General features: G+C 49.8%; 11 protein-coding genes across 11 annotated transcripts; 7 read left to right on the plus strand and 4 right to left on the minus strand.

Moving 5' to 3' along the window:
* Window positions 1-356: 356 nt before the first annotated feature.
* M430DRAFT_131714 (hypothetical protein) lies at window positions 357-2,073 on the minus strand. Its single transcript, XM_024862205.1, has 3 exons — window positions 1,380-2,073; window positions 783-1,332; window positions 357-735 (listed from the first exon to the last, which is right to left on the minus strand). The coding sequence occupies exons 1-3, from the start codon at window positions 2,054-2,056 to the stop codon at window positions 442-444; spliced, it is 1,521 nt and encodes a 506-aa protein (XP_024725332.1). The 5' UTR covers window positions 2,057-2,073; the 3' UTR covers window positions 357-441.
* A 345-nt stretch (window positions 2,074-2,418) lies between these two features.
* On the plus strand, window positions 2,419-4,266 carry M430DRAFT_38542 (hypothetical protein; the record flags this gene model as incomplete). Its single annotated transcript, XM_024867255.1, has 3 exons — window positions 2,419-2,952; window positions 3,004-3,159; window positions 3,212-4,266. The coding sequence occupies exons 1-3, from the start codon at window positions 2,460-2,462 to the stop codon at window positions 4,264-4,266; spliced, it is 1,704 nt and encodes a 567-aa protein (XP_024725333.1). The 5' UTR covers window positions 2,419-2,459.
* Window positions 4,267-5,219: 953 nt separating this feature from the next.
* Window positions 5,220-6,330, minus strand: M430DRAFT_112968 (hypothetical protein). Its single transcript, XM_024861498.1, has 4 exons — window positions 6,209-6,330; window positions 6,105-6,150; window positions 5,758-6,041; window positions 5,220-5,704 (listed from the first exon to the last, which is right to left on the minus strand). The coding sequence occupies exons 1-4, from the start codon at window positions 6,291-6,293 to the stop codon at window positions 5,547-5,549; spliced, it is 573 nt and encodes a 190-aa protein (XP_024725334.1). The 5' UTR covers window positions 6,294-6,330; the 3' UTR covers window positions 5,220-5,546.
* Window positions 6,331-6,472: 142 nt separating this feature from the next.
* On the plus strand, window positions 6,473-7,705 carry M430DRAFT_38544 (hypothetical protein). Its single transcript, XM_024867256.1, has 2 exons — window positions 6,473-6,600; window positions 6,654-7,705. The coding sequence occupies exons 1-2, from the start codon at window positions 6,555-6,557 to the stop codon at window positions 7,562-7,564; spliced, it is 957 nt and encodes a 318-aa protein (XP_024725335.1). The 5' UTR covers window positions 6,473-6,554; the 3' UTR covers window positions 7,565-7,705.
* On the minus strand, window positions 7,675-10,776 carry M430DRAFT_15072 (hypothetical protein; the record flags this gene model as incomplete). The annotated part of the gene is made up of 4 exons (XM_024863178.1): window positions 7,675-9,773; window positions 9,829-9,898; window positions 9,947-10,446; window positions 10,506-10,776. The coding sequence occupies 4 exons, from the start codon at window positions 10,774-10,776 to the stop codon at window positions 7,675-7,677; spliced, it is 2,940 nt and encodes a 979-aa protein (XP_024725336.1).
* Window positions 10,777-11,303: 527 nt separating this feature from the next.
* On the plus strand, window positions 11,304-11,863 carry M430DRAFT_32394 (hypothetical protein). Its single transcript, XM_024866159.1, has 2 exons — window positions 11,304-11,751; window positions 11,828-11,863. Exon 1 carries the CDS (start codon window positions 11,364-11,366, stop codon window positions 11,661-11,663), a length of 300 nt encoding a protein of 99 aa, XP_024725337.1. The 5' UTR covers window positions 11,304-11,363; the 3' UTR covers window positions 11,664-11,751; window positions 11,828-11,863.
* Window positions 11,837-12,900, plus strand: M430DRAFT_24216 (hypothetical protein; the record flags this gene model as incomplete). The annotated part of the gene is made up of 4 exons (XM_024865031.1): window positions 11,837-11,958; window positions 12,114-12,123; window positions 12,366-12,539; window positions 12,616-12,900. 4 exons carry the CDS (start codon window positions 11,837-11,839, stop codon window positions 12,898-12,900), a joined length of 591 nt encoding a protein of 196 aa, XP_024725338.1.
* Window positions 12,901-13,302: 402 nt separating this feature from the next.
* Window positions 13,303-14,693, plus strand: M430DRAFT_63016 (hypothetical protein). Its single transcript, XM_024869028.1, has 9 exons — window positions 13,303-13,632; window positions 13,697-13,769; window positions 13,833-13,939; window positions 13,990-14,082; window positions 14,146-14,172; window positions 14,241-14,267; window positions 14,337-14,416; window positions 14,480-14,505; window positions 14,554-14,693. The coding sequence occupies exons 1-9, from the start codon at window positions 13,613-13,615 to the stop codon at window positions 14,572-14,574; spliced, it is 474 nt and encodes a 157-aa protein (XP_024725339.1). The 5' UTR covers window positions 13,303-13,612; the 3' UTR covers window positions 14,575-14,693.
* Window positions 14,694-14,864: 171 nt separating this feature from the next.
* M430DRAFT_32397 (hypothetical protein) lies at window positions 14,865-15,453 on the minus strand (the record flags this gene model as incomplete). The annotated part of the gene is made up of 1 exon (XM_024866160.1): window positions 14,865-15,453. A coding segment is annotated over one exon (489 nt), but the record flags the coding sequence as incomplete, so codon positions are not given.
* A 711-nt stretch (window positions 15,454-16,164) lies between these two features.
* Window positions 16,165-17,889, plus strand: M430DRAFT_112979 (hypothetical protein). The gene is made up of 5 exons (XM_024861499.1): window positions 16,165-16,355; window positions 16,421-16,439; window positions 16,497-16,872; window positions 16,923-17,346; window positions 17,400-17,889. The coding sequence occupies exons 1-5, from the start codon at window positions 16,315-16,317 to the stop codon at window positions 17,434-17,436; spliced, it is 897 nt and encodes a 298-aa protein (XP_024725341.1). The 5' UTR covers window positions 16,165-16,314; the 3' UTR covers window positions 17,437-17,889.
* A 663-nt stretch (window positions 17,890-18,552) lies between these two features.
* Window positions 18,553-21,279, plus strand: M430DRAFT_24220 (hypothetical protein; the record flags this gene model as incomplete). Its single annotated transcript, XM_024865032.1, has 6 exons — window positions 18,553-19,122; window positions 19,347-19,780; window positions 19,833-20,508; window positions 20,575-20,696; window positions 20,768-21,001; window positions 21,096-21,279. The coding sequence occupies 6 exons, from the start codon at window positions 18,553-18,555 to the stop codon at window positions 21,277-21,279; spliced, it is 2,220 nt and encodes a 739-aa protein (XP_024725342.1).
* Between the last annotated feature and the right edge of the window lie 522 nt (window positions 21,280-21,801).

Genomic DNA, 21,801 nt, shown 5'->3' on the forward strand with positions numbered 1-21,801 from the left:
TGCTAAAATACAGTTATGAGTAAGATCCGAAGATTAAGCTCTTATCCCGAAACCGTTCTGTCCGATTTCAGGGACAATGGCATACATGGTAGGCAACGAGATTCTGTGTTTGGAAATACAAAAGTATCACTACTCCTCAAGAGGTCTTGTGCTGGGATATTTTCTGACTATCAAATATTACCTGTTCTTTTTCTCCATGAGTAATTGGTTCCTTCAAGGACTTGGGACCTGCAGGAAGTTGGTTGTCGAACACCTAGATGTCGATTTTGGTTATGTGATGGCTTCCGCGCAATTACATTACTAAAATTCTTAGAAAGAAAGCACCAAGAAAAAGTATAAGAGTAGTAAAGAAAGCGGCTAGATTGTCAGTACCATCTCTTTTCCGTGGTTCTACGGTGGCAGTCCGGGTTCTATAGGGACATTTATAAGGTATCCTATCTATCACGAAGTCAGATCTATAGCCCTCTTCGCTGGTGCCTCATCAAAATGCAAGATCACAATATCCTGGCTCATGTTCTCGCCGATGAGCCACCTTTCATCGCCGCAAATCCTCCCTTTGCCGAGCAATTGAGGCCACAAATCGTCCCTCAATGAAATCTCGTACCCAGGCCCAAGCATACGGACTTTGGGCTTTACATTGATTGAGATGGTCTCCAGCATGAAGCAGTGACGGGCGCTGAATTTAACACCGGCTTCGGGATCAAATGCTTCTGTTATTGTGAGATACGGAAACTCCTACCCGTTGTCAACACCAAAATATAGATTAGACAAAATTTACTGACCTCGTGTCTCCAACACGGAGCGATACTTGGATGTCTCGAATCCGTGACCCTCTCGCAAAATGATAGATTCACGTCGCCATCGGCACCACATTCATCTTCCCATCGGGGGCCAACAGCAAAGGGAACCCCAACTGATTTGACTTTATGCAGTCGCGGGAGGTTGTGGGATGCTTGTTGGCCTACAAGCCATCTATGATCTTCCTCAATGAAGTAAACATGGTTTCCGTCCAGTTCTAGACATCGAAGCACCGGCGTGGAGCGCTGTCTGATTTCATAGAAATCTAAAGCGTCGAAAGAAAGGCGTCTGATGACCTTGGGTCCTTCAGAGCCATTTGCAGGTTTACCTTTACCAGTAGGATCTTCAGAAGGACGATAGCCAGAAGGGGAAGAGATATCCCAGATAGCCAAGGCCTCAATAGGATCATCTTCACCCCACGCGCTTCGATTTGGCTGCCAAAGGTATAAAGCATAATGCGAAGTAGAGTGGGCACTGTAGAAACGGTCCCTTAAGTTCAAAGGCATACCCAAGAAATGTATTTTCCATTCATTTCTGCTAAGCATTAGTTTGGCTCGTTTGTCGAGGAACGACGTATTGACCGGAAAATAGCATCCCACTTGCCAGCCTGGACATTCCGTACAAGATCATATGCGGTAGCAAAATGTCTATAGACAACTTCGTTTTCGTTGAGCTGGTGGTAAGCATCTTGTTCACACCACTCAACAATCAAAACCTTCTCTTTCAACCTAATCCTCCTGACAATCTTACCCTCGGGCTTGAAATCAAACTCTGCAAGGGATCCATTGTCAAGGTCATATAGTATATATTTCTGGAATTCAGCAGAAGGAAACACTAGTATCCCCTCGTCGTAAGTCCACAGCGGATCAGGATAATGAAAAGGCGCTGCTTTCTCTTCGAATTGCAAATGCTGATGCCAGGGCGAGACGGGATAATACCGCGCCCACTTTGGTACGACAAAGGACTTTCCCAAAGCAAGCCTCTCGACGCTCCTTGGTTTGCCCGCCCTCAGATGATGATATCTGGCGGCAACCTTAGAGAACACCCGAGACCAATCTATCGAGCCATCGTGGGCCGCGTTCCGTACCTCTCGTGCTCTGGGGTAGTGCTGCAGCAGCACGTGGCGACACACATCGGAGTCCGTGAAAGCAGCATAGAAGCCCTTGGAGACGCGGCGGTTGACGACGATGTCCGCGGGTGAGAGATGCGCGGCGATTAGGAGAAAGACGTCGACGGGGAGGGCAGCGATATTCATCATGGACTGATGGAGGATATTATGTTATATTATGTTATAATCATGGTATAACAAGAATAACAGAAAAGGGGGGGGAGATGGGCGCTTTCCCGACCTCGCGAATCGGTTATCGGTAATTTACCCCCGCTTTGTTTCCACATGGGGCATCTATACCAGAGAATTTATCCCCCACCTTTGGGCCAAATACGGTATAAGGGTATTTCGGGTATTCTTCCCCGCTTATCATGGCTTACCTTAGCCGAGGGCCTTGGCTATCCGCAGCTACCCATGTCAAGTCTGTACCTGGGTATCTTATATACAGCTCCGTCAACACGATCATTACTCGCCGCTTTATATAATTCTTGCCTTTCTCCTCAACATCGACCCCGGAACTCATCTGAATATCCATCTGTTCACACATTTGAAGATGCGTCGAGTTCTCTCTCGTTCAGTTCCTGCGGCGGCAGTGCGAGCTCCACGCTCCGCACCCGCCTTCTCCATATCTTCCCCCACTCACTGTTCCAAGACCGCAACACGCAGATTGCACGCCACCGCCAGATACCTGAAGCCAGCGGCAGCACTTGCATACAAAGCCGAGAACTATCCCACAACCCACGAGAAGATTCAAGATGTTCAAGATACCCCATGGTTTATCAACAACCAATTCGTCAAGTCCGAAACTACCCAGTTCATCGACCTCCACGATCCCGCCACCAACAACTTAGTTACCCGAGTGCCACAAAGCACCGATGCGGAGCTCAAGGCTGCGGTTGAGAGTGCACAAAAGGCATTTCCAGCATGGAAAGCAACAAGTGTGATGGCTAGACAGCAGATTATGTTTAAGTTTACACAATTAGTCCGGGAGAACTGGGATAGACTGGCTGCAAGCATCACTCTGGAACAGGGCAAGACATTTGCTGGTACGCGTCCCTGACCTCTTCAATCTCGACTACGTGCTGACTGCTTTACAGATGCCAAAGGAGATGTGCTTCGTGGCTTACAAGTCGCCGAGACTGCATGCAACATTCCCCAGCAAATGACGGGAGAATTATTAGAGGTTGCCAAGGATATGGAGACTCGAAGCTATAGGGAGCCATTGGGTGTTGTAGCTGCGATTTGCCCTTTCAGTGCGTTACCACTATCTAAGCTCCCCTACATTTATGCTGATGCCAACTCCAGACTTCCCTGCCATGATTCCGCTGTGGTGCATTCCCATTGCAACTGCTACCGGCAACTGTCTCATCCTTAAACCCTCAGAACGGGATCCAGGTGCTGCGATGATCTTGGCTGAGTTAGCTCAAAAGGCTGGATTCCCAGATGGGGTCCTCAATATTATCCACGGTGCCCATAAGACTGTCGACTTTATTCTTGATGAACCGGCCATCAAGGCAATTAGTTTTGTTGGAGGTAATCGTGCCGGAGAATACATTTTCTCTCGAGGCTCAGCCAATGGCAAGCGTGTACAAGCCAATTTGGGAGCTAAGAATCACGCCGCTGTCCTCCCTGATGCAAACAAACAACATGCCCTGAATTCTATCGTCGGTGCTGCCTTTGGTGCGGCTGGCCAGCGATGCATGGCTCTTAGCACCTTGGTCATGGTTGGCGAGAGCAAGGAATGGCTCCCAGAGCTCGCTGAGAGTGCCAAGAAATTGAATGTCAATGGAGGTTTTGAAGAAGGTGCTGACTTGGGACCAGTTATCTCCCCACAGAGCAAGGAGAGAATTGAAAGTCTCATTGCCAGCGCTGAGGAGGAAGGTGCAACTATTCTTTTGGATGGCCGCGGCTACAAGCCCGCCAAGTACCCCAACGGCAACTGGGTTGGCCCAACAATCATCACAAATGTCAAGCCTCACATGAGATGCTACAGAGAGGAAATCTTCGGCCCCGTTCTAGTATGCTTGGAGGTGGATTCGCTTGATGAGGCCATCGACCTTATCAACGCTAACGAGTATGGAAATGGGACAGCCATCTTTACGCGATCCGGCGCCACCGCGTCAACCTTCCAAAAGAGAATAGAGGCAGGACAAGTGGGAATCAATGTCCCCATCCCAGTCCCTCTTCCTATTTTCAGCTTCACTGGAAACAAGAAGAGTGTTGCAGGAGGTGGAGCGAACACATTCTATGGCAAGCCTGGGTTGCAATTCTACACTCAACAGAAAACGGTAACGAGCTTGTGGAGGAGTGAGGACGCCATTTCGAAGGCTGCAGATGTGGCCATGCCTACACATAGTTAGACAAAATGAGCTGAGAATATGAACGATTTGTTATGAATTGTCTCTTTGTATTGGCGACCAGTATATGCTTCTGGGTGATTTAGCTGCTAATCGTAAGTCTTCGGAAGGATAGAGCATTAGACAGTAATAGAGACAGTAATTGTAATAGAGACAGTAATTGTAATAGAGACAGTAATTGTAATAGAGACAGTAATTGTAATAGAGACAGTAATTGTAATAGAGACAGTAATTGTAATAGAGACAGTAATTGTAATAGAGACAGTAATTGTAATAGAGACAGTAATTGTAACGGAGACAGTAACATTCTCCGTCGCTACTATTGACCGAATGGCTCAGTGAAGATCTCGGACGAGTGGCCGTTGCTTCGACGGGCCGCCGGGCCCTGCACGGCCGTCGGCTCACGCTGGCCCGCGCCCGCCAGAGGATCTTGATATTCCGGTGTGTGTCTCGGTTGACGTTTCTTAATTCTTAACCTCTTCTCGATTACAGAATATCCCTTAACCTCTCGAATATTGAACTCTTCTCTAGGTAAGGTAGGTTAACTTCATTACTTCCTGTTGACTTTGTGTTGCTTCGTTCTCTGGCTCAGTCTGACCTCGCATTGAAATTGTTCCCAGGTAGGTATACAAGCGAGCTGTGTCTGTGATCTCTTCTTGGCAGATGAAATGAATCTGTACTCCATCGCTCTAGTTCTGATGTACCTTAGTCCCCTCAAATATCCTCACACCGGTAGCCTTCGCGGCTCTAAAAGGCGTCTCCTGTCCTCTTCTGCGCGTAATCAGTCGGCATGGCGTAATGAGCCTTAATATACTCCCGAAGTCTCTATTACATGGCAAACAAGCCCGTTATCATGCCGCCGGGAAATCATGGCTGGAGGGAGACATCACACTCACTCCGTTGGAAACTGTTCGATGAGTACCTGGCCGAGGGAAGGTCATGAAAGTAACAAGCATGTGGATAATTCTACCTAGTAGATATCAACAACCCCTGCGGCAACTCACAAGACTCAACACCGAAAACCGTACTGCCGCAGCACTTGAAGCGGGTCTCAGAGGGCATACTTGCTCAATAGTGTTTGATTCCAGGATTTTCTCACTTTCATCTCCCAGCGACCAGTTTCCAAAGAGAAGAGCCGCACGATTGCTAGATCTGTTTCATTGCGATGAATAACCGGCCAACTCCCAATAAAGTTTATAAAGTCCTGCTTTTTCATAGCAACTCCACATGATATCATACACTGACCTAGGTCATATTCCATATTCCCTACACCCCGCCATGTTTCAACCCCGGGCGAAAAGTCTCGAAAGCATACCGGTAACCACATTACCAGCAAGTCCTCCACCAGACAGCGCTGAACCAGCCAGATTTGAAGCCTGACTGAACTTATCACACCTCGAAAACGCAAGGGTGTTCGTGACCGTCAGACTCAGCGCGATAACTATCCGAATCAGCATCTTCTTCCCCTTACCCCAGCGCGGAATAGCAACATACCAACAAGTGTCAACCAAATGAACTCGAATCTGAAAATAGCCACGATCGCTAACCCTACCCAGAGCAGCGGCTGCGCATATAGAGCGAGCCAGAAGAAGCGGCTATCCGTCGCATTGATGGTTTTGGTCGAGGGGTCGGAGCTCTCGAACACCCAATGCGAGTCTCCAGTCTGCGGATTAACTTCGTTCCACCATCGTAGTCCCACTAGGCGGCGGCCGGCGATGTTCTTCAAGTAATAGAAGTCGACTGCGAGGAGGAGAATCGTGATGATGAAGATGAGAACACTAGGGTCCGGCAATTAGCTCTCGCGATCCCTCCAAATCCCAGAAACCATTGTAAGGACTCACAAATTGCCAGTGAAGAGAAGCCCGAATAGGTAGACCAGGAGACTTGCTATAAGGAATCAGCAATCGGCTCAGCTCTTGAAGACACGAATCTCTAAGCGACTTACACATTCGAAAAGCCAGGAAACACAGGAGTGTAATAGGGTGTGAGCTTAAGCGCCAGCTCAGCTCGGCCGGCCGATTCGGATCCATCGTGAAAGGTTGAAAGAGTGGCTGCGATGTCAAGTTGCCAAAGGAGCTTACGAAGTACAATGATCTGTCGCCAAAGAAGGGCAGCATGCCCCTGTCAACGCTACAGAAGGCGGTGATCCGGGGCAGAATCGACGCCGGGAGCTCAACTCCGACGCCGACGTCGATTGCGGAGGTTCAGGCTGAGGGGAAGAGCCTCCTGACTACAGTATTGTAGGCCATAGCTACTTTCTATACTTATATCTTGAGGCAATTGAACGGAGCATGTCGTCCAAAGCAGCTTCCGTTCTGCGGAGAGCTCTTCTCTATGGTACCTACCTCCCCTCTCCTTGCTGATAAGCCACTCCAACTAATCTGATACAGTACCATCCTCCTCTCCCAGGTTCCTGGAGAAGTCCAGAGGTCTCACAGTAGACACCGTTTCCTACGATCTCGAAGACTCCGTCACACCCGCCCAGAAGCCGGCCGCAAGGAAGAACATCCAGGACTTCCTCTCCCAACCCCGCCCACCACACATCAACGAGCTCAGCGTACGCATCAATGCCGTTTCCTCGGGCCTCGCGCTCGACGACCTGACCTCCGTCCTCCAAGCACCCAATCTAGACGCCCTCGTTATCCCCAAAGTCAACCGCGCCTCCGATCTCCATTTTGTCACTGACGTGCTCCGCCATGCCTTGCCCGAGCGACACTCCGCCTCCTCGACAAATCCGCTCAAGCTTATCGCCCTGATTGAATCCGCAGAGGCTATCACGAACCTGAATGAGATTTGCAAGGCCTCCCCCTATCTAAGCGGCTTGATATTCGCCGCCGAGGATTTTGCCCTCGATTTATCTCTCACGAGAACCCCCTCGTTGATGGAATTCCTCTATGCCCGGTCTGCCATTGCGACAGCTGCTCGCGCTCACGATTTGCCTTCTACTATTGATTTGGTCTGTACTTCTTTCCGGGGGCCGGAAGGACTCAAGACACTGGAGCAGGAATGTTTGCAAGGCAAGGGATTGGGGTTCAATGGGAAACAGTGTATACATCCGAGTCAGGTTGAGGTGGCACAGAGAGCATTTGCGCCGGGAGAGAAAGAGGTAGAATGGGCGATGAGAGTAGTGATTGGTGACGAGAAGGCCGATGCTGGTGGTAGAGGAGCGTGGACTTTGGATGGGAAGATGATTGACGTACCTGTGGTGGGAAAGGCGAAGGCAACGGTTCAGAGAGCACAATTATGTGGAATTGATGTCGATGCCATTAGAGAAAAGTGGAAACATCAGGAGCCAGAATAATCGAATAAAACTGTGTACCTGAGACGTGTGTGTAGTAATGTGGGATATTCATTAGATGGAATACGTTAGGAAACCTAAGTATAGAAGCGTGGTAAGACGTATGAAGCCCATCAATAGGAACGATAAGGCCGCCAAAATCCTTGCATTAAACCTTCTTCTTCGTTGGTGGGTTGCTCATACCGGGCATCCTCCCCATATGGCTGACCAAAAGTGTTACCACGGTAGACTCCCTCGAAGGTTTCGTAACTGGGTATCGCGTTCTGCTCGGGTTCATCCCACAAGTCATAGTTCTCCGTCTCCAGAACAGCGTGATCTTCCTCATCCCATATTTCCGGAATGAAGTTGTGCCCTCCACTGTAATCTTCAAATGTTTCCATGCCCTGATGAGATATGCCACTGAAGTGGTTGTTACCCTGCGGAAGAACAGTACCAGAGTTTCTTTCCCAAAGATCGAACTCAACATCTTCCAGGTAAGGTAACATTTCATAACCCTCGTTGCCAAAATGTTCTTGAGAACTATGGCTGATGTAGTTCTCTTCATGCGGGACTCGCTCCTCATGAAACTGCGACCGTTGCAGTTGATGGACATATAGTGGTGCATGTTCAGGGATTGGCGACAAACGTGAAAGTCGAGCATTCATCTCATGGTCGCGGGTTTTCCAGAATCCTCCTATAAGCAGAGCAGGAAGAGAATCACCGTCTCTATTAACCAAGTCTTTCTTTATATCTTGTCTAAGAGGGGCCGCGGTTTCAGTACTTAGTCCGTTACGGAGCGGTCTCATAGACGAGCATCTTGTTGCTGGTTCATTCACAAATAAGTCAGAGTTGGGATGAGTTACAACTGGTGCATCAAGGTCAAAATCTTGTTGCATAGCCTGTATCGTCTCTCTAGCTCGAGATTCATGTTCGGAAGTGGCTTGGGCGGATGAGATGCGTAGAGGCGTCTTCCTGCCTCTTGAAGATGCTATCTCTGATGTACCTTCACCAGGTCTCGGTACAATGAGCGCATTGGGTTGATCTGTCTTATCCGGATAGTTGGCATTCCTCTGGTCTTGGGTCTGCGCCTTCATTCCATATTGAAGCACCTCCTCCCTAGAATCCTCAGCGGCAGGTAGCTCGGTCGGCGGGCGTTTGATGCGAGCATTCTGAGCAAGCTGTTCCCGGTTGACTGGCGCGCTTTCGCAAGCCTTTTGTGCTTGGTAATCTAGTGTGTTCGTGTCTGGATGTACAGATCTGATTGGATCTTGATGTTGATGCCATCCTGACTTGGCTTCATAATTCTCAATAATCGTTTGGCCGGATCTTGTTGGCGCAATTCTCACCGGAGAGTGAGTACTATTGTTGAAACGTCTAGAATCTGCTTGCTGGGTACCTCCTTGTTTCTGACTATCACCTTGAGAACCTGACAATCTTGGTGATCTTGGAGAACGGCTATCCCCTCCAGATAGCGGGCGCTTCCTATGGAAATCAGGTGATTTGGAACTGGGTGATGCTGCACTCCCGCTGATTCCGCATGAGCGATCCACGCTAGGAACGTTAGTCGAAAGATGCAATGTTTGACATCTCTTATCAAGGGATGTCCTTTCTCTCGGTCGATTCAAGTCTGGTGACATTACTATCCCTGTATCCCTGAAGATTCCTGTATTCTCAATTAATCTTTTAACGGCGTTTGGGATTGGGCTAGTCTGGTATTGATAAGCATTGTTCAATTGTCTCCAAGCCGCTGTTGTAGTAATAGGTGAAAATTGTGTCTCTGACCATGTCACGCAAGTACTTGCTTCTCCAGACGATGTGCTGATAGTATCAGGAAAGTTTCTGGAAAGTTGTCTCGAATGAGAAAGGTCGCTGGACACCCGTGTTGTATCCGAAAATGGCGCTGATTGAAATTCAACGTGTTGATACTTCGGGGAATGTTCAGGTTGAGAGCGTATATGTTCCTTTGTGTAGTGGTGTTCTGATGCTCGCTTCCTAGCTATCGGATGCTGATCACTCATATATGTTGATGAGGCTCCTGGACCGGCATTTGCTTCTGTCTCTTCCAATGGTGTCCGTTTCGGTTTAAAGAAAGTGGATATTTCATCCCGGGCCCTTTCAGCCCTACGCGTTTCCTTTTCGCGGGATTTTGGTACGATTGTATCTTTTTTCTTGGTACTTGGAACGTGTGAGGATCGCTGAAGAAACCTCATTTCCGAGAAAGCAAGATCGGCCACTGCAGAAATGCATCAGCGTCTGGTATCTGAAATCTATAAAGAAGAGGAACATACATCCTCGACGCCTTATTGGAGAGGATGCTCGACCATTATTGAAAACCCCAAGGCCATGAGGAGGCCGAATCTAGCAGTAGTTAGCCTATGGCTACAAGTAAATAAGACAAATGCTTACTGTCAATCGCTCTTGGGCTATGCGGTTCGACGAGAAGTTCTGCATAAGGTCTTCTCCAGCCTTCTTTGCAGCTTTCCTTTTATCGCCCTTCTTCTCTCGTTTCGTCCTGGATCGCTTTCCTTCATTGGGCTTTTCAGACTTCTTCATTTTCTTTTTCGGTTCATACCGATCATCGCGTGTCTTGCGGCGAGGACGCTTCTCAAAAGTTTCCAGAGGGTTGCTGAATTGGACAGATGTACCCTCATCTGATGGCTCAGGCTTGCGCTTCTTTTGGGGATGAGATGAGGGCTTTTCTTGTTCTTCGGATATATCTGGCTTTACCTGCCCTCTGACCACTTGGTCCAACTTCGACTTGACGGCGGGCTCAAGCAGGGAGCTATCCGAGGACGAGCTATCTCGTCGTCGCTTTCTCCGGACTTCTGGATAATCCCCAGCATCATGAGTTGTTTCGTGGAAAGATTGGAAATGCGCCTGTGGCTTTTTGCTGGTCTTTCCATACTCTGAGCCAAAATACGACCTCGTAAGCACGTCCTATCAAAGGTATGTTGGCCAGACTAACCGTGCTTATTCTGATCTACATTAGAACCTCTGCTGTGCATGCTGCTCTCCATATCGGTCTGCGCAATCCATTTTAGGATATAATCATCGCCTGCACCCAATGCAGGTATAGAACGACTCGGCTCTGCGATGGGTGCTATGCCACCATGCCTTCTGGCCTCGTCGGCGCCACAGAAATCTGCTTCGGCTAAGAGCCTCCTTTGTACCTCAAACTTTTGATGCTCTGTGGCTACCCCGTTGTGTTTGGTCTTTCCTCGCCGATGATACTCCATAACTGAAGACGCCAGTTCCCGCACATGCAGTGGCGGTAAGGGAGGGTAAGGTACGAGGTGCCAGCCAAGAGAAATAACAAAATGAATCAAACACAGCAACGGAGTTGTTAATTACTAGTTGTGAACTCGCGGGACGGTTGCAAAATCAAGTGAGTTGGGATACAAGAGAAATGAAGGTAGTACCTACCTCCTTTACCTATCGACATGTAGAGCTCAGGCTTACCAAATGTAGTAGGAGCGATACACTGACGGTATTGACTCTCTTTTTATAGCCGACTTACTGCGTGGTATCATTTTTAAGATATGCTTTGTATAAGTCCAACTTGATGGTGATTTCAAGACTGATACCGGAATCGATGATATTGGGCTCTCTCTGCTATGCCGCTGTTTATCCGTTCACTGGCGACTTGTTACAGAACTTCGTCCCTGCATTATACAGCTGGCTACCAAGCATGGACGCGCAGCTAGCATGCAGGAATATATCTCTGCAAAGGACAGTGTGAAGAATCCAAAGGAGCGGTGTGGCTCGATCGCAGCCCTACGAACATATGCATCTGGTGTGGTCGGCACTTCTCTCACGAGCAAAGATGGATGGAGCCCGCACAGGTCTGATAGGGCATATCTTGGATTCCCACAGGCCATCACACGGTTTGCGATACGCACACGAGGAATGCTGTGCGGGGAGAGGAACCACCACGAATGAAGGCGAATGGGTGGTTACACCAGATCTGTACGGCACTCTCGAGGAGACTGCCGCCTTGCTTTGCCGTCACCAAGTGCCCGTTCTAGATCAACGTCGGAGGATTTCGAACGCCTCTTATGTATCGTTGACAAAGCAAGAGAAGCCAGACAATGTGATTCGCGAGAGGATCGTTGGCAGAGGATGAGATATCTCGGGAAACGGCGACCGGACATGTCTCCTTGACGCAGCCATCCGTTCGGTATCTAATCCTATAGGTATGTATGTCTGTCTCCCTGTTGGTCTGTCAGTCCGTCTAGCCGAGGCAAGTGCATCGGAATCGAGGGGGTGGTGTTCCTCAGGAAGGCAGACCAATCCACTATGGACGACCAGGCCAGACGTATGGCCATGGCTGCAACTGTAGTTCCACGAGGAGATGTGGGTGTGGATGTATGTGGTGGGTGTGGAGGAGATCTTGAGGATGATAAGGGAGAGGGATTCTTGTAAGTTGTACCTCACAGTATCACTCGGTGGTCTGTGTAACGCCGCACCGCGCGTCCAAATGCGCGGCCGTAGCAGAATGGGGTCCTTATCGATAAGGGGAGCTCGGACGGCCGGACCCCAGAACTTAGGCAACTTACCTTACCTAGGTATCTAGGTACCGTACCGTAGGTCGTGGCGGACTGGTACTGTACCTAGCTGTACCTATGTTCCTGGGCCTGTACCCAGGTACCTTACGTGCCCCCTCCGGAGTTGTAGCCGCAGTTCCAGCCGGCCATTCCAAGAAGTATTCCCAAAAAGGGTGTCATCCCCATTGATGTACGACGAGTCAACGACCAGACCACGGCCCAGCCGCCCATGCTCCGTACAATGTGCGCGGGGCGTATGGGATGTGATTGACTGGAGCTAGGCCCGGGGGGCAAACGCTGCAGCAGCCCCTACCTATAGCAGAGCTATGTGGGTGCCATACGAGGCCCGTGGCGAGCAGTGCGAAGCAGTACAGAGGAGAGCTGGGGGAGCATTGAGGAGCACGCCGACGCAGACTGGACTGACTGGATTGATAGGAGTATCTCGGCGTATCCGGGTATGTCTGGGTATCTGGGTATTCGCGGCCTCGATGTGTGTCCTGCGATACAGAGAGGATTGACTGTACGGAGTAGGTAGGCTGTAACCCCGAGATCGACGGGAATTCGTTGCGTTCAGCCGGCTCTTGCTTGCTGCTGGAGCAGGACCCTGGGCTCTCTCCCACGTCCACACAGTGCACACCCAGCCAGGATCGCGAGGACCGCGTGGTGATTGGCCGCTGGGTCGATCTGGGAGTGTCGCAAGGGAAAGCATCGAGTGCGCAAGCGGCCCATGGTTCATGGAGCATGAGAGGCCAGGACTGTCGAGCCCATCGCCCATCGTTCCATCGAGGCCGTCGAGGGAAAGCCGTCGACCCGTGAAATCCTCCTCGTCCTCGTCCGTCTTTTTTTTTTTTTCCCGCAGACGACCAGCCCATCAGCACTAGCGGCGAGTGAATGTGTCTTGTATTGTCTGTGTCTGTATGTATCTGTATGGCGCATCTGTATCTGCCGTGCCAATATACTACCTATACAAGGCAAGCTCTCCTTTGCCTGTCTGGACGGAGTAAGGTAGCTCTTTGGCTCTGGCTTGCCTTACGCGAAGGAGGGGCCTTCATATTCCCCGCTACTGCACCACCTTTCTTCAACTCCCACCAACTCTCCTGCGAATTCCCCCCCAACTCGCACTTTTCCCGCATCCTTCTTCCATCTTCCATCTTCCATCTTCGCCCTCGTCCTCGTCCTGTCCTTTCAGTCGTTCGACCGATAGATAGTCTTTTGCGTCTCACGATCAACAAATCCCCCGACTCACCAACTCCCATCAACCCCCGTTCTCTCTCTCAACTCTTCAAGAAGTTCGTCTGATCTCCTGCTTGCGTGCGCTGACATCCTCCTCGACCCCATCTCCCCTCCCTTCCTTGTCCACTCTGCCGAGTCCTGTTCTGCCTCGAATGTATCTTTCTTTGCGTGATCCGCGTTCCGTCCATCTCCCGTATATTCACCCCGCGCCGACGCGATGGCGCGCTCTCTTGTGTGAATGCGCGCGGAAATTGAGACTCTTTCATCCAGGTTTTCGAGATAAGCATCAATCAAGATGTCCAAGCTCTTTATTGGGTAAGTTCGCCTTTGCGCGTTTTCCCCCATTCAAATCAACTCGGATCAAAGCTAACATCCTCAGTGGCCTTTCCTGGCACACCGATGACGTTACTCTTCGTCAGAAATTCGAGGAGTTCGGCGCCGTTGAGGAAGCTGTAAGTTAATATGGTTATTCCTTGCGTCATAGGACCCCTACTAATGGATGGTATATCCGATAGATCGTAGTCAAGGACCGAGACACTGGTCGCAGCCGTGGCTTCGGTTTCGTTCGCTACAGCCAGGAGGCCGATGCCGAAGCTGCTATCAGCTCCATGAACAATGCCGAGTACGTTGAGCAATAGACATAAACATTATCCAGTACTAAATCCAGAACAGGTTCGATGGCCGCTCTATTCGTGTTGACAAGGCTTCTGAGCGTGGCCCCGGTGGCGGTGGCGGTGGTTTCGGTGGTGGCCGAGGTGGTGGAGGGTAAGTCGAACTTCTTGTGCCTTCGTGTCCCCGACGGGATCCAAGGCTAACAATTGGATAAAGATATGGCGGTGGCCGTGGAGGCGGAGGGTAAGCTTCATCTCACCCAGCTCCTTTACTTACCTCTTATCTGGTCGTTCTAGCTAACGCTGAAATAGCTATGGTGGCGGACGTGATGGCGGCTCGTAAGCTCCATTCCCCTTTGTCTAGCCATGTCCTTTGTGTCGAGACATGAGCCTAACTATTTGACCTAGTTACTCTGGTGGCGGCTACCAAGGTGGAGGCGGCTACTCTGGCGGCGGTGGTTACCAGGGAGGCGGAGGCGGCTATGGAGGTGAGGATTCAAGCGCCTTAGAACTTTCGTGAACTGTTCTTTGCTGACCAGTAGATAAATCAGGTGGCTATGGTGGTGGGGAGCAACAGGTATGGCATATCCGTTTCCAATGTGAAGGAAATACTAACCAAAGATAGGGTGGCGGCCGCTGGCAGTAGGGTCCTGGTGTTGAGTGGACGTTGATCTCCGATCTCTGGCGCGCTCGTACGGAATGAGGTCAAGAAAAGTTAGCCTTGGGTTGTTGCAGCGAAAGTTAATTGTGCGGTGGACCTTAGAACACCATCTTCGATGGTAGTCAGAGGTTAGCCTCGTGGTCTCTGGATGCGGTTTTGACCTCGGGATAGCAGCTGAGAGGAGTTTGGGGGTCCTTCCTACCTGTTGTTTGTTCACGCATTCTAACAGTTCGTCACTCATCATCGCTCGGATATCCGATTTCGATTTTCGGCCAAGATCACTTTGATCAAGGTCTCGTTATGAAGACTGCGCTTTCTGCAGGTCTAGTCTATGAAGAAATGAAAAAGCTTCTCCGCAATCTATTTCTCAATCTCTTCTTGCTCGTCTGTGCTACCGACCCTCTTGAGCTCATGATCCACAGCCTTGCCCACTGCTTCATTGGCATCAATATGTGCCTGTTGCTCGATCTTTCTGACCCTGTTGGCCAAATCCTTGACATGACCATCTCCACTTTCGGGGCTCAAGCTATCCAAAGCCTTTTCAAGACTGAGGAGGTAGTCAATATTCGGCCCACTAGGACCTTCGCTCTTATAGATATGCTCTGCTAACATCTGAGGGTCTTGTGGTCCCGTAAATTGGTCGTTGTCAGGGGTTCCAATGTACACCAACGTCCGGATAGGCAGCGAACCATCAGCGGGATGGAATTGTGTGTAATGAATCGTGTAGCCGTTGATTTCGCGAATGTCGAGGTATTCACGGACCTCCTCGACCTTTGATGCCTCTATCCGATACGCGGTTCCCCATACTTTTTCTGATCCCGACTCGTGGTAATCTTCAAGCGTCTCCCAAAAAGAGCGTTCAATCAAAGTGACAACACGCCCTGGTGCCTCTGGTGTTCCCCTATGGTCTTGACTGCTCGGTATCAGCCAGGACAGCTCATTCCTGGCACAGTCCATTCCCCTTACCTAGCCTGGATCGTTCATGAGCCGTTATCCAAAGGTGAAATCGGAGAACCACAAACCTGCCAGAACCGTCGCACATAGCCGGTCACGTAACCTGGAATGCGTCGATCTATGGCATCGTCCAGTGAGTATTTCGTAGGAATGTCTCTACAGAAATAGACTCACCGAAATGCGGCGGCGGCTTCCAGATGAGGCTTCTATAAACTCTGTTAGTGATGGCGGTAAAAGTGCGGCAGAGCGACCCACCCATAACCAAAGATCCAGAACTCACCGTCCTGGGCCACAGTTCCAGTTGCCGCCATATCGAGGGGCAGGAGGGGTGTTGAAGAGGCGAAGTGTAAAGTGACGAGTGTTGTCAAGGAAGTGACATGTACTTCGGTTGGTCGAAACAAAGTGGACCAGGCCAATGCATCGAAAAAAGCCCCAAGCTTCGTGGAGCAAATGAGGATACTACCTGGGTAATAAGAGTATGGTCACATTAGATATAACATATCATTGTGCCCACAGAGATAAGTCTGTCATTCACAGTTAAGCATTCTCTTTGCGCCGCGGGGTTCTCATTGCCTTCACCTTGGGCGGTTGAATACTGTACAATAGTACAGAACCCCTCCGAAGGAGTGCTTGGCCCCCGCCCCATCCAACACCACAGCCTCGAAGGCTGTCGAAAGGACTTCGTTCTTTTCTATACAACAGGACGTTTCAAAATCTCGGAATCACTATCTTTTCTAAACATCTTCTCCGCGAATCAGTCATTCGTTCAACATGGCATATAACAAAGCCTTCAATCCTGATTCTCTGCCTGCGTAAGTCGCAGACTCCTGCCATGATTCCCCCCACCCAAGCCTCGCGCTGAGCTGACGACACGTAGATTCGCAGAACCCGAAAGAGCATGCTTCACTCGCGATTATTACATATAGCTACATCTTGGCTAACGATCGTGATAGAAGCATCCCGCTTCAACAGCCGCTCCCGCGCATTCTCCTGGCCTCGCTCCAAACCAGGCGCAACATGCGCCTCATCCACAGCAATATGTCAACAAGCCCCCTCCTCCTCTCCCTCGACCAGAAGTTCAACAGCACGGGTATCGCCCTGGTGGTCAGCAACCACCGCAGATGCAACCACCCGCAAGTTACGGTTCCTCCGCTTCTCCTCCACCCCCTCATGGCTTCCAATCGCCTCCCCTAGGAGCCAGCTATGGAAACCGACCGCCACCAGGCCAGAACAGACCTCCGCCAATGTCGAGGCCACCGCCTTCACCTACACCACCAAATGGTGCTGATCCCGCCCTTTGGCCGCTCTTCAAAGCAGTAGATAAAACTGGTAACTCTTACCCGTGCCGTTATTTTGTCCTCTCTCACACAAGTTTCCAGGTAGCGGCCAACTCACCGAGAGAGAACTACGCGCTGCCCTTGTGAACGGCGACTGGACAGCTTTCGATCCTTATACCATAAAAATGATGATTCGCATGTTTGACAGTGATCGCTCAGGGTCAATTGGGTTTGAAGAGTTCTGCGGCCTATGGGGATTTCTGGCAGCATGGAGGTCACTCTTTGACCGATTCGATACTGACAGAAGTGGGAACATCAGTATTGACGAATATACAAATGCGCTGGTTGCGTTTGGATATCGTCTGAGCCCTCAATTCGTGCATACGATGTTTAAGACGTATGATAAAAGGAACGAGGGAGCCATCAGTTTCGACCTCTTTGTGCAAAGTTGCATCAGTTTGAAGAGGATGACAGATGTGTTCAAGAAGTATGACGACGACAGAGATGGCTACATCACGTTATCCTTGTAAGACGTTCTAGTCCATCTTGGAAGTTGAACAAATTGCTGACTGCGCATAGTGAGGATTTCCTGACCGAGATCCTAAGGCAGAGGTAGCCTGCTGAGAAGGTACTGGGGAACGGGAACCAGTGTGACTGCGATATTTCTTTAAGCCTGTCTTATGCGTGATATTCATAGACAATATGATACCCAAACATTTGCTCTGGATTATGGTATCAGGAGCTGATGCTACGCTTTGTCTCAAAAAATTGTTCTCGATGCCTTTCTCGGACTTCTTAGATCTCGATGAGGCTATAGTGTCTTCTATCTGTTATGAAATCTGTCTGATATCTATATTCACGCAGGAACATTGCGCAGGAATTGGAACATAAGATAACAATTACTAATTCGGTTTCAGTGGTTAAGCTTGGGTGCCTTCAAACAATACACCTCTCACGGCAAGAGGTGGATGGTTAGAGAAGGGGCAAGAAGATCTAGTCTTCGAAGTTTGCGACTGTCCTCTGCTCAATCATGGAAACTGGATAGTAATTGATATCTTATATTCTGGTTACTACGGCCTTTCCACAAGATGCAACTCAAAATTTGTTGCATTTCGTCCGGGAAGATTGAATTAGCCGGCTGAACTCCAGCCGCAAAACGACAGACGATGCAAGGAACCCTCGCCGAACCTTTCAGGCAAAGGTTTCAGTGAGATTTGTGTGAAGGATGTTGCGCCACAAAAGGTTGCGAGGTCATATAAATGGAAAGACAGACGACGATTGGCCTTCATACACTCTCAAGCCTCTTTGGAGATGTCCTTTTCTACCTCGTCGGGTAAGACGAGGCTGAGACCCGCCGAGCCCGTAGCCGATACGAGAGGCAGCTGAAAATGCAAAGGACCCAATAACAGAGTAAATGTGTCTAGCATCCTTGCTTACCATTTACAGCCGTTGGTTAGTGCTAACGTGAGGTACAAAGCAGGCCGGAGCTGAGCCGACGAAAACATTCATTATACGGCGTAGTATGGAGGATGATGGCTTTAAGATATAAATGTTAAATTCTCAGCCATTTTTCAATTGCTCTCGTATTATCATATTCTTCACTCTCTCGTGTTTTGACTTGTATCTCCAGCAACTTGCAGCTTTTTTCAGGTTGTCCAGTATCCAACAGCATTAATTTGTTTCCATTCTGGCGTCTTAGCTCTCAATCTTGTCTTACCTATCTTTTCACGTCATGTCCTCCAAGCTCTCCAAGCTCTCCAAAAGTCTGGCCCAGCTCCCAGAGCCCCCTAGAGAAAACCTAGTCTCGTATTTCATCCTCGGAGAAATCATCGATCATATCAGCGTCCTCCAGGATGAATTCCCTCAAGTCAAGATCCCGCTTCTCAAAACGCACCTGTGGTCGATTCTCAACAAGAATATACATCCCGAGGAACATCTCCGAGGATTCTTGAAAGTCTTCGAGGAGACCGAGACGTTTGTGCACGCATTTTCCCAGCTGGATGATTCAATGAAGAAGCAAATGAGGGTTTTCATGGCCGGTGGAAGCAAAGACCAGATCATGGCTGCTGGTTCACACGATGGGGGGGTTCATTTGCCGGCGAGTCCTCCTGTGGTGAAACACTTCAAAGAAATGGTTGATAAGGTGGAGAGTGCTGTTAATGGACTTTCCCACCATCACAAGAAGCTTGCAAAGGTTACGAATGGAGATCATGAAGTCAACGGCTACGCGGTGAAGCGAGTAAAGACTGACGACGGCTTTCCGCAAATCTTCGAAGATGAGGCAGGGACCAGGACAATGGAGGTAAGAAGTACTTTTTATTTTACTCTCCGGGATGCTCTTGACTATCAGCGGCTCCTGTTGAAGCTGTTGATCGTCGATGGTGATATCGTCGTCGTATATGCTCGGAGATGTTATATTCTTTCGTTGCATATGCCACGCTATTTGGCTATAGCCAGCCTGAACCATGTCATTTACGACAAAATCTCTTCGTCAATTGTCCTTCTCCAATTAACAAATGTTTTCAGGTTTACGGAGACAGAGTATTCCAGAACTGGGGTGAAAGTGTCCGGAACACTCCGTTATGGACCTTCGTTCCCAAGACTGTCCTTGGCTTGCAAAACCTAGTCAAGTGGGCCAAGGTTCACGAGTACCGCGTTCGCTGCTCTGGATATCGGCATTCTTGGAGCTCTACCTTCTCACAAGACAAGCAAATCTTGGTTTCTCTGCTGAATCTCGAGCAAGTCACCAGATTGCCTGATCCCATGAGCATCGAGTCCGAGCATATCGATCCAGGAAATGAATTGAAGACTATCCAGCTTGCTGCCCCACCTGGAGTGGCTGCAAGCAGCGCAGACAAGGCGCTGGTCAGGGTTGGAGTTGCGGTCACGAATGAAGAATTCAGGAGATGGGCCGTTGCTAATGACGCGTGGACTATGCCGGTAGATGTGATCTTGGTCGAGTATGTCTCTCCTCCTTTACCATCACGCAGCTGTTCCTAATGGGTCTTTCAGGGTCACTTGTGGAGGCGTCAACGGGCCCATCTGTCATGGAGCGGGCCGCAGCCACCAAACAGTGAACGACTACGTCCGAGCCGTCGAATATGTTGATGCCAACGGCGAGCACCGCACAGTTTCAGACCCAAACCACCTCCGAGCGGCAGCAGGACATTTCGGTCTTCTGGGCATCGTGACACACATCACCTTCGAGCTTGACAGAATGCGGTATGCGGTCCTCCAACCCACCAAGCCGGACATAGGACTCGCCATCCCGCCCCTCTCTCGAGACGACATCCCCATCGCACTCCGCAAGACCTTTACCGAAGCTCAGTACGCCGCTGCTCTGAAGGACTTCGAAGACCGGGCCACGAACGACTACTACGCTGAATGGTTCTGGTTTACTCGGTCCCAGCAAGCCTGGGTCAATACTTGGAACCCTACCGAGGATAAGACTGGAGTCGTTGACTATCCCAGTCCTAGTGATACGTGGTTTCAATGGGTAGAGGGATGGGTAGGCGCTGTCATGACAGGGAGTGACATCTTCCAAGCTCTGCCTGGCAGATGGCAGGCGGAAATCCTGGCCACGTTCGGGATGGTAGCTCTCCCGCCTTTCCAATTCGCTGATTTCACGCAGAATCGGACAGAGAGCATCAAGACTGCGTTACCCAACGCTCTGCATTTCCGCAGAGGTGTATGTTCTCCCCTCCCCCTTCCACCTCCCCTCCTGGAAGGAAAGGTGCTGATGGATTTTCCACAGATCCAGAATATGCGTGTCCGAGATCTTGAATTTCAAATCCCCATCCCAGCTTCTAAAGATGATCCTACGAAGCCAGACTTTGAGGTCGTGCGGAAAGCATGGTGGGATGTCATTAATCTCACGTGAGGAATCCTCCACTCACGAAGAAGATCATGTACTGACCCCACCGATCTCCCAGCTACGCAGACGACAGCTGCCCCATGCGTCTGACCATGGAGCTTCGCATCATGGGCGACTCGCACCTCCTCATGGCGCCGCAACGCGGCAACACCCACGGCACAGCCAGCATCGAAGTGCTCAGCATCCCCGACGCCGTCAGCGACGACGAATGGGCGCCCTTCCTGCAACGCGTCGCCGACACCTGGATGAGCTATCGCGATTCGGCCGGTGCCTTGCTGAATGTGCGTCCGCATTGGGCGAAGGAATGGTATGTCCCACTCCCCCTCCCCTCCTTTGGGTGGCTGATGAATGAATGAATGAATGAATGGATGGATGGTAGCTGATATAGGGTTTTGTGATAGGGAGAGTATCGATATGAGAGGTATGCCGGCACGTGAATATCTAAAGAAAGTAGCGTATAAGGATGCGATAGGAGAGTTCAAGGAGGTAGTGACGGAGATTGGGAAGGCGCAGGGCTGGACACTGGGCGATGTTCAGGGCAGATTCTCGAATGAGTTGTGGGATTATATGATTTTTTCTTCTTGAAAGCTTCTTTTTTTCGGGTTTCGAGATCTTTGGAAGGGTTTGTTTGCTGGTGCTGGTGCTGGATAGCTGGTCTGTCTGTCTTCAGAGCACCACTGTTGTTGTTATTCGTTTTCTTGTTTGTATACCTAGGTAGTGTTTAGATAAGGTAGTTAACGTCTCTTTCTTCTTACTTCCCAGGTCCACACACACTCTCTCTCTCTCAATACAAGAGTGATGTCCAAAACAGCCAAGCATGCATTATCTTTCTCACACATACACACATACCTTACATACATACCCTGAAAGAAATAAATAAACCCTCTACATATTCCCAGCTTTGCTTTCATACGTATGAGACGATCCATCCATATAATACTTAAGGATTTGCTTGGGGTTGTGGTTGATAGCTTTTTGTGAATTCTGATTGATTTTCTTGGGTTGTATTTAGGGGTGATAGGTTCTTTGTTAATTACTCGGTTTCCTCTTCAGTTCGCGTTTTTCTCCTGTTCTCTTCCTTGCCCGTTCTTTTTAAGAACTGGATGA

Source organism: Amorphotheca resinae (genome assembly GCF_003019875.1).
Source record: "Amorphotheca resinae ATCC 22711 unplaced genomic scaffold M430scaffold_1, whole genome shotgun sequence".
Taxonomy (NCBI): domain Eukaryota; kingdom Fungi; phylum Ascomycota; class Leotiomycetes; order Helotiales; family Amorphothecaceae; genus Amorphotheca; species Amorphotheca resinae.

What these genes read in the sequence shown, in the direction of transcription:
- M430DRAFT_131714 (XM_024862205.1), bottom strand. Translation starts at nt 2,056, where the DNA reads ATGATGAATATCGCTGCCCTCCCCGTCGACGTCTTTCTCCTAATCGCC. An exon ending in AAGTGGGATGCTATTTTCCG is followed by an intron (nt 1,333 to 1,379) that starts GTCAATACGTCG and finishes AATGCTTAGCAG; the next exon opens with AAATGAATGGAAAATACATT. An exon ending in CTCCGTGTTGGAGACACGAG is followed by an intron (nt 736 to 782) that starts GTCAGTAAATTT and finishes GACAACGGGTAG; the next exon opens with GAGTTTCCGTATCTCACAAT.
- M430DRAFT_112968 (XM_024861498.1), bottom strand. Translation starts at nt 6,293, where the DNA reads ATGGATCCGAATCGGCCGGCCGAGCTGAGCTGGCGCTTAAGCTCACAC. An exon ending in CTTCTCTTCACTGGCAATTT is followed by an intron (nt 6,042 to 6,104) that starts GTGAGTCCTTAC and finishes GCCGGACCCTAG; the next exon opens with TGTTCTCATCTTCATCATCA. An exon ending in CATTTGGTTGACACTTGTTG is followed by an intron (nt 5,705 to 5,757) that starts GTATGTTGCTAT and finishes TGATTCGGATAG; the next exon opens with TTATCGCGCTGAGTCTGACG.
- M430DRAFT_38544 (XM_024867256.1), top strand. Translation starts at nt 6,555, where the DNA reads ATGTCGTCCAAAGCAGCTTCCGTTCTGCGGAGAGCTCTTCTCTATG. An exon ending in GCGGAGAGCTCTTCTCTATG is followed by an intron (nt 6,601 to 6,653) that starts GTACCTACCTCC and finishes AATCTGATACAG; the next exon opens with TACCATCCTCCTCTCCCAGG.
- M430DRAFT_32394 (XM_024866159.1), top strand. Translation starts at nt 11,364, where the DNA reads ATGGATGGAGCCCGCACAGGTCTGATAGGGCATATCTTGGATTCCCAC.
- M430DRAFT_63016 (XM_024869028.1), top strand. Translation starts at nt 13,613, where the DNA reads ATGTCCAAGCTCTTTATTGG. An exon ending in ATGTCCAAGCTCTTTATTGG is followed by an intron (nt 13,633 to 13,696) that starts GTAAGTTCGCCT and finishes TAACATCCTCAG; the next exon opens with TGGCCTTTCCTGGCACACCG. An exon ending in GGCGGACGTGATGGCGGCTC is followed by an intron (nt 14,268 to 14,336) that starts GTAAGCTCCATT and finishes TATTTGACCTAG; the next exon opens with TTACTCTGGTGGCGGCTACC.
- M430DRAFT_112979 (XM_024861499.1), top strand. Translation starts at nt 16,315, where the DNA reads ATGGCATATAACAAAGCCTTCAATCCTGATTCTCTGCCTGC. An exon ending in CAAAGCAGTAGATAAAACTG is followed by an intron (nt 16,873 to 16,922) that starts GTAACTCTTACC and finishes ACAAGTTTCCAG; the next exon opens with GTAGCGGCCAACTCACCGAG. An exon ending in GGCTACATCACGTTATCCTT is followed by an intron (nt 17,347 to 17,399) that starts GTAAGACGTTCT and finishes GACTGCGCATAG; the next exon opens with TGAGGATTTCCTGACCGAGA.